The following is a 12310-nucleotide window of genomic DNA, read 5'->3' as shown; positions in this document are numbered from 1 at the left end:
TCAATTTCACTTTTCACTTTCATGCATTGGAGAAGGAAATGGCAACCCACTCCAGTATTCTTGCCTGGAGAATCCCAGGGATGGGGGAGCCTGGTGGGCTGCCGTCTATGGGATCGCACAGAGTCGGACACGACTGAAGCGACTTAGCAGCAGCAACAAGCATGTGCAGATTTGGGACAGACTTCAATTTTCCTGCATTTTGTCCTAAACCTCTGCCAGCAAAGGCAGTACTTTTCATTTACTAAGAGGAGGGCAGCGCTTTCTGAAATGCCCTACTTAATAGAATTATTCCTTTTACTTTATAAGCCACATCTCATGGGAATGTTCATTTTATCTCTGGCAGCTCATCAGAACAATAACTGTTTCACGGTGCAATAACCTATGTATTAAATCACAATGGGGACCTCCTTGAAATATTACTATACTGAATTCTCTTCCATAATAGGCAGACCAGTTTTGGATTTCACCCAAGAGGCTTAGTCACCAAAGAACCAAAAGTATTTCATTAAATGTGTTTTCTCCTAAAAGAGGAGAAAGGTTATTAGTAGTTATTATTATCTCTTAGCCTCAAAGGTTGTTGGTCTTTGTTTCCAGTTTCAATAGCACTTGAATCCCACAGAGGTGGAAGCTAAAGGGCCGCAGTCCATAGCATCACAGAGTTGGACATAATTGAAGTGAGTGAGCACTTATGCTTCCGAACATACTATATAATTTACTTATTTATTAGGCTCTTTTTTTTCTGTTCTTCCCCCACTGCAATGTCGGAGGGTGGGATGCTGCCTACTTTATTCACTGTTGTTTCCTAATCATATGGAAAATGTACCTGGCACATAATAGCTGCTTTATAACATTGTTCAATTCATGAGCAAATTAAAGCATATTTTAGAGCATTTTTTTTTTGAAAAGCAACTACAACTGAAGCAAAGCATCTCTCACTACTCTTCTCTTTTCCGTCCCTGCCCCTTTTTTTGTTTAATTGAAGTATAGTTGATTTACAATGTTGTACTCATTTCTGGTGTACAGCAAATTGATTTATCAGCACACGTGTGCTAAGTCACTTCAGTTGTGTCAGACTCTTTGCAACCATGGCCTGTAGCCCGCCAGGCTCCTCTGGATTCTCCAGGCAAGAATACTGGAATGGGTTGCCATGCCCTCCTCCAGGGGATCTTCCCAACTCAGGGGTCGAACCTGCATCTCATATCTCCTGCGTTGGCAGGCAGGTTCTTTACCACTAGTGCCATCTGGGAAGCCATATACATAATTTTTCATATTATTTTCCATGATAGTTTATTACAGGATACTAAATACAGTTCCTTGTGCTATATAGTACGTGTGTGAAAGTGAAAGTAAAGACGCTCAGTCATGTCCGACCCTTAGCAACCCCATGGACTGCAGCCCACCAGGCTCCTCCGTCCATGGGAGTCCCTGAGTCATGTCCAACTCTTTATGACCTCATGGACTGTGGCTTGCTAGGCTCCTCTACTCATGGGATTTCCCAGACAAGAATACTGGAGTGGGTAGCCATTTCCTTCTCCAGAGGATCTTCCCGAAGCAGGGATCGAATGCACGTCTCCTGTATTACAGGCAGATTCTTTACCACTGAGCCACCTGAGAAGCTCTGCGCTATATGGTAAGCCCTTGTTATTTATCTATTATATATATAATAGTTTGTATCTGCCAATCCCAAATTTCTAATTTATCCCTCCCCCAACCCCCTTTCCTCTTTCTTCCCTTTTCCTGTTTGCACAGATAGATTTTTGCTAGATCAGAACCCCTCCAAAAGTCAGAATGACATCATCCACAAAAAGGAATGGGTTTTTACAAGATCTAAGTCCTCCTGATGGTGACTATTCAGGGAGACTTTCACTCACTCAAAAAAAGGAGACCTGGCTCCACACCAGGGGTGAGCCCTGCTAGCTGCAGAGTGGAGATGTCTCCCCCGCAATCAGGAAGGGGTCCCCTCCATCTTCCAGGAGCACAAGGGACCCTGACATCAAATTCAGGTTTGGAAAGCGCGTGGACTGGAAGGTAGGTTAAGTCCAAATCCCCCATTTTTCCAGTGGGAAAACTGAGGGTCCAGAAAAGTAGTGTCTGTTCAAGTGCACAGAGGAAGTAGAGCCCAACCAAGAAGAGAAGGAAGATTCCTTTTCTTCCTCCTCCCTTATTCTCTTTTCCCTTCCATCCTGCTCTCTCTTTCCCTCTCACTCTCCCACTCTCTTCCTTCTCTCCCTCCCTTTGCCTGCTTGGGTGTGTGTGTATGCGTGCGTGCGTGCATGCGTGTATGTGTGTGTGCTGGTTTAGAAAGAGCTCTGGCTAGCAGTCCATACATAAGTGTGACCCAGGTGGGTGGGTGTGTGTGTGTGCGTGCGTGCATGTGTTGGTTTAGAAAGAGCTCTGGCTAGCAGTCCATACATAACTGTGACCCAGGTATGCTGGTGATTAATTTCACTAACTTCCTGTCCTCTACAACAACCAAGATCCCAAATTTTCTCAAAGTGCCCATGAACAATGCAAGAGGTTTAGAAATTTTCTGAAATGAAAGAATCTTCGAGATCATCTAGCCCAACCTCTATTTTATAGGTGAAAAACAGCAGGTAGAGGGAAGAAAAGTGACTTCCTCACATCACAAGGCAGGCTCAGAGCTCAGCTGAAACAGCCAGGATCTTGGGCATCAGAGCCACGAAAGGACACTCAGAACGCTTCTCACTTGGGTGTCTGGCTCCAATGGTCTCACCATGCTGGCCAGAAAAATCCCACCTGAGAGAGCACATCTCAGATCAAGGGCAAAAACATTCCCCTTGAGAAAGTAAATACGACTCAAATGAGAAAACTAGCAGAAAATAGAATCCACATGAGAAACACACATACCTACATACATGTATGCGTTACTGCACACACCATATACGAAAGATTCTTGTTTTAAAAGTACTTGATACTAGGTAGAATGAAGTTACAGGACTAGCAAGGACATCAAAAGTGCTAGCAGAAGCATATTTTGACACAACATTTTTAAAAAGTTATCTGTTAACATCTATAAACTAAAATACACATACTCTTTGATCCAGCAAGTCCTCTTCCAGGAACCTGGAATTCTCTCTAAAGCTAGAACTGTATGGATACATGGATGAGAGTGCTTACTAAACCACTGTTGATAGCAGAAAAGTAAACAGTCATGTGGTGCATCATTTGGGTGACGGCTGAATAAATGCGCTGGAGCCATGTATGGGATTTTGTACAACTGTCATAAAACGAGTCATTACAGAGCTGAAGGGACGGCCGTCACTTACCAGCAGTAAGAGAGTCAACTGCAGTGTGATGTGACTGATAACAATGATTTCATATGAAGACCACCACCTCTAACACTGTGATGTGTGCACATCTGCGTTTGCTGGTGGTGAAATCAGCACAAAGGAAAGATGTGGAAGTCTGTAACTCTAAGCATCCTGGGGAGACGGTAGTGATGGATGTGGGCGGAAGAGGTACTTAATATTTTCTTTATACATCTTTCACTATTGATGCTATTATATATATATTACTTTGAAGAAATAGGTTAAGACCAAAAATCTCTGAAAATAAAGACAGAGGGAACCCACAAATAGTCCTCCAAGTCCTATTTCAGCCTCCCCTCTTCCCCTGTAGACTTGTGACAGCAAGAACATTGTGAGGAAATTCCTCAGTGTGGCAAAAAGAACCCAACAGCTGCCTCTCTAAACCTTTGGCCCCTTGACCATCCTCAGAGTTAGTTACTTTTCCCACTAAATTATCCTAGACTTGATACAGGAAGTGACCTGTCAAGCAAACACAGGAAGTGAGGTGTGAACACAGCTCCAGCAAAAGCTCCTCCATTAACACCGGGAAGAAGCTGGATCTTCCTCAAGGTGAAGGTGTCTTATCCCACCCCACAAAGGAGCTCACAATTTTAATTAAACCACACAGGGTCCAGCCATCACGAAACTGTGAAGCAGACAGAAGCTAACTCTGGCAGGCAGGCCTCCTGGGGCACCTGAAGCAGTTACGTGGAAAGCTTTGTGCCCATTCTCTGTTGAATGAAGAGTAAGAGGACCGTGAATGTAGAGGTTCTGGCTGGACCATGATGACCACTGGGCTTCAACAATGATAGAACTGCATTCTCTGAAGCATCCACTGTTCACATTCTTCTTGGCCAGTGCTTGCTTCTGAGAGAAAACTCTCACCATCAACTTCTAAAACTCTGAGCGTTGTTCACAAAATCCAGGAAGGTTTCTTTCCATGCATTCTCAGACCTCCAATGCATCCCAGATGCACCACCTTATATATTTCAGCCATGGCTCAGGAGCCAGCAAAAAAGAAGGGAGAGAGATCGACTTACCAAGCCAACTTCTGTTTAAGTACACAGACACAAACACAGGGGGGACCGTGAAGAAATCTACTACAGAGTTCACTTCAAGCCAGAACCATAGCTTATCGTTGGCTGCAATAAACTGGGGGAAAGAAAAAACAAGAGAGAGAGAGAGAAAAATGAGAAGCATGGTGCTGGCATGCAAATTACACTCTTTCTCCCCCCCACCCTCCCAAAAAAAAAACTTATTTATTTTTAACTGAAGGCAAGTTGCTTCTCAGCATTGTGTTGGTCTCTGCGAAACATCAAGATGAGCCAGCCATAGGTATACATGTGCCCCTCTCCTTCTTAAGCCTCCCCTCCACCTCCCACCTCTTCCCACCCTTAAATTCTAGAAAGTTGATTCTGATGAACCTATTTACAGGGCAACAATGGAGATGCAGATACATAGAGAACAGACTTATGGACACGGGTATGGGGGAGGAAGGAGAGGGTGGGAGGAATGGAGAGAGTAACACGGAAGTATATATACTACCATATGTAAAAGAGATGGCCAGTGGGAATTTGCTGTATGACTCAGGGAACTCAAACTGAGGCTCTGCAACAAACTATACTCTTTCTTCCAAAGGGTACATTTCAGTTTTTCACGGGGGCCTAGAGGGAGATGTTATGTTCTTATATCTACGCCAGTCCCTTGCTATTTCTGCCTTAGAATTTGGATCTAGTCCTTTCTAGAGAGTGACTATATGCTCTGAGAGCCTTGGAGAAAGATCAGGGCGTACATTTTTCTGTGGTTTTCAAGAGCATCAGAGGGCAGTTTGAGTGACCTCACCTTTCTTAAAGTCTCTACTGTAAATACTCATCCACACAGTCTGTGTATAGGTCCCTTTATAGACATGGTTTGGATAAATCCTCCACGCCCTCAATTCTGCCAATCCACCCCCTTGATTCAACCCTTACAACTCACTGTTCTCTCAGGATTCAGTTAAGTGAGCACTGATGGACATAATTTTAAGAACGGAAGGTTTTTCCTCCTGTTTAAGGCAACCATGCATTCGTGCGTGAACGGATGAGGAACAGTACACCAGTAAGGGTGTAATAGTCCTTTCAATCCTTATTTCTCCTGCTCAGAACAAAATTAACATATATACAAGGAAATGCTGACCTAAGGAAAGGGCTCTCTCACAAAATGAAAATCAGAATTCGGTCTCTCGTCTCCCCTGCAAACACTGGGCTTCATCTTGCCTGCGGGAGCAGATGCTGATGGGGAATGGTCCCTATGTACAAGACTCACGCGCTCCACTGTGATACTGGGCAGTGTCATTCAAACTTACCCGCAAGCCAAAGTAGAGAAGGAAGAATACGTTGAAAGCCATGTCGATCTGTAATGTGAAATCTTTGTAGAAATTCTGGCAGGATTCTATTGGGCTATTAGACAGGAAGAAGAGAAAAGCAAGAGGTAAATGAAAAGCATCATCACATGTTCCACATCGCTGTGCAGTGACGGTGCTTAGGGAAGAGGACGAAATGAACGTTCAAAAAATAAAACATTTGGTCTTTATATCCCCTGTGATCATCAAGCAAGCATTGCCAAGGGGTCTTTCCATTCAACCATACAGTCTTTTGTTCTTTGTTTTTGTCATCTGATACATGTATTGTTTCCATCATCATTCAACAGTTGAGCTAAGAATCTAAAGAGGATCATGCAGACACCTTGAAGGAAGGACAAGCAGAAGAGACCAACGAATTCCTCAATTTCATATTAACCCTTAAAGAACTGACTTCTTTCTTTGAGAGGACACAAACCTAAGCTAAAAAGCAGTCCCTCCCACTCTCCAGCACGTTAGAAATGAAGTCCATTTTCAATTAAACACAGTAGTTGTGTTTTGGACCTTTTAAAAGCCATTGGTTGATTAATGATAAAGGACCAGGAGCATCTCGGGAAAGCCGTGGAGGAGAGGCTCCTGGTGGATGTTCTGGTGAAACTAAATATGGACCTTTCTGCAGCACTCTGATCTGGGGAAGAAGCATTGCCCAACTGGTAGAATTCAAGACCATTAAATCAATCTATTGAAGCAGTACTCTAAGGGTTAATTTTTATTTCTTTGGCATGCAGGTTAATTGCCCTTGTGTGTGTCAAGCAGCAAATGCGAATCCCCAGCACATTCTACTTTGCTCGAGAGGAGGCAGTTCAAAAGGGTACAACTACACAAACTGGTACGTGGCTTCCATGTGCTTCCCTGCATCAAACTGATCAGAGGATCAGAGTGTGAGAAGTCCCAAAGTTTGGGCTGGATGGGAAGTAGGAAAGCCTCATAAGCCTTTCAAAGCTGTGAATGAAAATGTATAGGACAGTGTCATCAGTAAGCCAGTGGAACCACTCAGGCCAGGAATGTCAAGAAGGAGGGAACGGATAGGGGAGGATGGGGAGAAGTAAAATACTTTCCCCAGATGGGAAGCAACATGGACCTCCAGGGTGGGAGAGGGCTAACTTGAGAGGTGCAGGATGGAGGATTTCCAAGTATCACCACTTTGGAAATTGCTGCACACAATACCAGTTAGTATAGTTGTACTTCAGTAAGGACAATTCTTGGTTGTTCAACAGGCAGGAGTCTGTGCAGTACAGATACGCAGGGCCCACTTAAAGGGAGGGTGATTCAGTCTGTGGGACTCTCCGATCGTGTTACATGCACTGGATTTATCCATTCTTCACCTGTATGACAAGTCAAACATGCCGTTTGTCATCTCCCAAATCACATGTGTGGAAAACCCTACAGACAAGCCTGAAGAGGAATCTACATTTGCATTCACAAACTAAGCAGACTGAACGGAAAACGAACACTGCAAACCATTGGTATAAAGGAAACGGCAAGTACTCAGTTTTCACTAAGGTAAAGGGGGAGGAAAGACGGCGTGGAATTTGCTTCCTCCAATGATGAAAGCAGGCAGGAGCAACAGAGACTGGACACCATAGCCTGCCACTGCTCTTGGCCTGCTTTCTTACTCAGATTCAATGCAAAAAAGGAGAATCCAGGACAGGAGTTAACAAGTGACACTTCTGCAGTCCTCAATCTATGATGGAATTTTGTTCTGTTTTAAGAGCAAGACCCACAGGGTCCCACAAGTATTAGAGTTCTTTGCTACTCTAGGTGCAGTGGAAAGAAGTATATGAACTAGGTTGACCAGAAGTCCACTATTGATCCCAAGGGATGAGGAGACTCTGTATCTCTATACTATGTAGGTTACAGGTATGATGTGCTACCAAAATATTGAAGAGTAAGTGGTATATGTGTGGGTGTAGGTGTGGGTGTAGGTGTGTGCATAAGAGTGAGCAAGAGATTGAGGACGGGGGTGGGGATCCTGCAGGGAAATACAATTTGTACTCATGTCTTCCCTTGTGCCAGCAGTGACTTAGCTGTACCTTATAAACTTGTCCATATCAAGATTGATGTGTATATTACCAAGGGGACAGAGATGTCCCAAGTCTGTTATGGAAAACCCACTATCACTTCACCGAGGCCAAATGATCACCTTACTTATTGCCCTCACAATAGTCACTGGTGGCATATTTGGGGGTCCTTGTGAGTTCCTTAACTCCTATTAATTTCATGGCTTCTGTGATCAACTGCATAGTAACCTGGAAACACACTGAGTAGGGGAAGTATTTGCTAGGCTGTGGGAGAGAATGGGACAGTGGGGGAAGAGATGCTAGCTCAATACCATTGAAGACATTTTGGTTCAACATAAATGGAAGCAGATAATTAAGAGAGTATAAGGAATTAGGCTGTAGCAACTAATTTCCACTATCCTTTGCCTTCCTTGTCATTTTTGCTGCTGCTGCTGCTAAGTCACTTCAGTTGTGTCCAACTCTGTGCAACCCCATAGACAGCAGCCCACCAGGATCCCCCGTCCCTGGGATTCTCCAGGCAAGAACACTGGAGTGGATTGCCATTTCCTTCTCCAATGCATGAAAGTGAAAAGTGAAAGTGAAGTCATTCAGTCATGTCTGACTCTTAGCAACCCCATGGATTGCAGCCCACCAGGCTCCTCCACCCATGGGATTTTCCAGGCAAGAGTACTGGAGTGGGGTGCCATTCATTGCCTTCTCCAGTCATTTCTGCTACTTCCTCCTATATTGCCCAACCCCAAAGGCAGCCATAAGAGAGCTTGATGGTAAAGAACACTATGCTGAAAAATATACCTCTACAACACCCTGATTTACCGAAAACAACGTTGAAATCATAATAGACCTTTTCTCTGGTCTTTCAGAATTTTAAAGAATTAATTTAATCATCCTTTTATATCATTCCTTGAGACTTATACTTTGAGCTGAAATAAAAAAGGGAGTAAATTATGCTGCTGGGGCTGGCAGCTTTCCCTCTGGCTGAAGCTCACCAGTAATATGAGCCACTCCGCTAAGATGAAGTAGGAGAGAGACAGGAAGTTCTGAGATGGAAGAGGCTGGCCCCTGGAACCCAGATAGGACCAGAGTGATCAGTCTATTTTCTATCCCTCTCAGCTCTTTCCTGGTGGCATGTGAGCCCAAGGAGAAAGCTCCTGCCTCGTTTTCTCAAGAGAGATCAGAACTGTTTATCAGGATCCCCTCTGAGATAAATCCTCCAAGTGCCTTTAGTCCACAGACTCATACATCAAAGACCACAGAGCAGAGACTCTAAAGCCCCATCATTTCATTCCTCAAATGGAAACAACCCCCAGAGAAGTTCATTGATCTTATAAAAAGAAAACACAGAATTCAACAACAAAAGGGTTGGCCATACTAGCCAGGATTTATTTCCCTCCCAACGAGACTTTATCTTAATGATTAATGCTCATTGTAGAATGGAGAATGAAATATAAACTATTCTTCCTTTTTGTGTTAAATAGAGTTCCTTGTCTAGAAGTTTTAGGAGTTAGAAATCACTTTTTCTTCTTCCCTACAAAGGGAAGTGACTCTGAATTACACACTTAAATTTGGATTGCCATTCTGATGAGGCATGCCCACATTAGAATAGGATTTTTGTAGATATGTTGCCAACAGATAAAAAAGAAGGGTTTTAAAAACTGAAAAACAAAACAAAACAACACTAGTCCAGTGGTAGAGCTGACTTTCTGTCAATTGTTCTTGGTTAACTAGTAACTTACTAATTAGAGGACCTAAGATACTTGGTAAGTTGTTAGACTGTTAATTACTAGGCTCCTACAGTCCATGGACCAAGCCTGGTACTAAAACTTTAGGCAAATTTAGCATTTTGATCAGGACACTGTGATCGGGGCACCTTCAAAAGAACCTCAATAAAAAGCTCCTTCCGATGGGATAAACATTCAATGTAGAACAGAGACTGAAATACAAACCTCTGTTTCCTCTTGACCATCAAGTAAGCATATTCTTAGTATTCAGATGCCGCTATAGAGGAGAATGAGACTGACCAAAGTGGGAAATATATCTGTTTCTCCACCTATTTAACAATACAGATGAAGACCTTTGAGCAGGAAGATCCAACAGTCCTTGAAGACTGACTTAAGAACTTGTCTTTCCAAAGCATGAAGTAAGCAGTGACTGCCCAGGTTGTTTTTCAAAGGGTAGGGGACTAAGGACAAAGTCTCACTTCTGGCAGTTGTGATGTCTGGACTATCTCCAAGAAGGAAGTAATTGCCTCTCTTCTCAGCCTCTACACTTTTCCTAATGTTTTCTGAAGTCTGTTTCCCTAACTCTCTGAGCCTGGCTGCCCAAACCTTTCAAAATATTTCCCCAGAACCATGTTTCTAAAACTTTAGCATGTACCTAGAGGGCTTGGTAAAACACTGGTGGACCCCATTTTTCAGAGCTCCTGATCCAGTGGGTCTGGTATGGGACCCTAAGAATTTGCATTTCCCAGATGCTGCTGCTCATCCAGGAGCCACACTTTGAGAATCACAGCTCTTGAAGAACTCTTCTGCAACTACACAATTAGGGATAGGTGTTGCTGCTCGAGGTGATTCCCATTCAGACCTGAATAAAGAGGATTAAGCATTTGGGCCCATCCCTGGACAACCACCTGTCTACTACTTAAGTGCTGTGATCAAGGGGTTAAAAGGAGACCTTCAGTTTCAGATGTGAACAAGGTGGGTGGGGGTGGAGCGGAATTAAGACAATACAGGGAAGTAATTATTGGGTTGGCCAAAAAGTTCATTCAGGTTTTTCTGCAAGATTTTATGGAAAAACCCAAATGAACCTTTTGGCCAAGCCAATAAATACACCACCACCATGCAAGCTTCACCAATGACATTCCAGTTAACAACCAGAGAGTGCCTGAGGAGCATATTTTTTGTTTAAGATTAGAAGGAAAAATAATGAGGGTTGGATGGGGAGAGGTTATGGAGACTGTCATTTATAAGAGATAAAGAAATGTTAAGCATCTTAGGAACAACAGCAGCAGCAGCAGACATTCGAAAGGATTTAATAAACAACTGCATGAGAGGGAAGGGACTAGCTGAGGAACAAAATAGCACTTTGGGAAATAATTTCCAACATTTACATTCTCCTCACTCTTGTGGCTAGTCCCTTTTTAAATTGGATGAAACCATCTCAATTCCCACCAGGATTATGGACCACGGGAGTTCAGGCCCACAGAACTGCAGACATGAATGAATACAATAAGTTTAATGGTTCCAGACTCTCCTCCTAGTCTCACCTCTGCAATGTTGCCAGATTAATTTAATTAAAAGGTGTCATCCACCCACCACTGCGGCTCTCTCCTGCCTCATGCATCAACTCCAAGTCTGACTGAGAAAAACCTCTGAAACCCAGCCTCAGTCTACATCTCCTGTTTTATTTTCTACCAGGCTCCAGGCCAAAGCTCTTCCTACCCAGAGCTGGTGCCTTGGCCACTTCATGTATGTGACTCTCTTATTCCTAATTCTAACTCGATGCTTTTGCTGTGAACTCTTCAAATGCTCCTTCCTCTGAGTTCAGGTCTCAGGCAGTCTTCAAGGCCAACCAGAAGGCACGCCTTGGCTTCTGCCATCGCTGAACTTCCCCATCTTGAATTCTCATAGCACTAAGAAAGAGTAAGGAATTCTAAACTGCTTTGGAATGTTGGTTCTTACTCAATATAATAATACTTGGCAACTGCATAGAGTTTACACATACTATTGCACTTGTCCTCACAACTTGGCAAAATCAAGTAGCAGATATTTTGGTCTATTCCTCATTTTTCATACAGAGAAGCAGAGGCTCAGAAACCTACCCAAGATCATGCAGCTATGCGGTAGAGGTGGGATAGAAAACCTCAGTGCCCTTCTGTCATACCACCTCCCTTCTCCAGACCGATTGCAGTATCCTTGGAGAGGAAGAAAGAAGCATAAGGCATAGTATCTGCCATCCACAGGGCCTGGCATGAAGCTTATATAAATCAATAGGAGTTGACAATGGGGGTGTGACTGATTCATGGAGGAGGTAAAACTGTCCTAGAAAAACATGTATGTGTTTGTGGAATGTTCTGGGAAAATTCAGAGGAAGCTGAACTGTCCAAACTGTATCTAACCCTCCTCTGTAAAGACTGACATGTGAGATATTACTAATCCCCAAAAGGCCTTCCTGGGACCCTGCACAGTCGTGGTGTCATGGAGCTTGACCTTAACTGCTGAGGTAAGTTCCTCTGCTTATAGAGAAATAAATCTAATTTTCCACAGTCTTAAAGATGGATACCTCTATTTTCTCTCAGCCTCTCTTATTCTAGAAGAACAAGAATGCATACAGCAATGGGTGATAATCCTTAGATACTGTTAATACTTCTAATCATGGATTAGACAATGAATAAGTTTTGCATTCCATTCAATCAAAATATAGAAAAGTTAATCATATAGTCATGGATATTAAGAAACCTATCTGTGATGAAGAGGGAGTAAATCTAAGTGAACTGTGATTTTTTAGTATTGTTAGGATATATGGGATAAGTAAAATGCTTTGGTTTTCTTGCCCACAAAATAGAAATAAAAGCACCCAGCTAATCA

The 12310-nt window shown here is 43.2% G+C and overlaps 1 protein-coding gene across 30 annotated transcripts in view; it reads right to left on the bottom strand.

The window, feature by feature from the left end:
• The window catches only part of KCNMA1 (potassium calcium-activated channel subfamily M alpha 1), a 768728-nt gene that overhangs the window by 319643 nt on the left and 436775 nt on the right, over positions 1 to 12310 (bottom strand). For all 30 annotated transcript variants that reach the window (XM_018042414.1, XM_018042412.1, XM_018042422.1 and 27 more), the window contains exons 4-5: positions 5653 to 5746; positions 4349 to 4460 (exon numbers count right to left, since the gene is read on the bottom strand). In XM_018042414.1, the coding sequence (XP_017897903.1) occupies positions 4349 to 4460; positions 5653 to 5746 (206 nt within the window). The remainder of the gene's footprint in view (positions 1 to 4348; positions 4461 to 5652; positions 5747 to 12310) is intronic.

Source organism: Capra hircus, chromosome 28, assembly GCF_001704415.2.
Source record: "Capra hircus breed San Clemente chromosome 28, ASM170441v1, whole genome shotgun sequence".
Classification (NCBI taxonomy): Eukaryota; Metazoa; Chordata; class Mammalia; order Artiodactyla; family Bovidae; genus Capra; species Capra hircus.
This window is presented reverse-complemented; position numbering and strand designations above follow the sequence as displayed.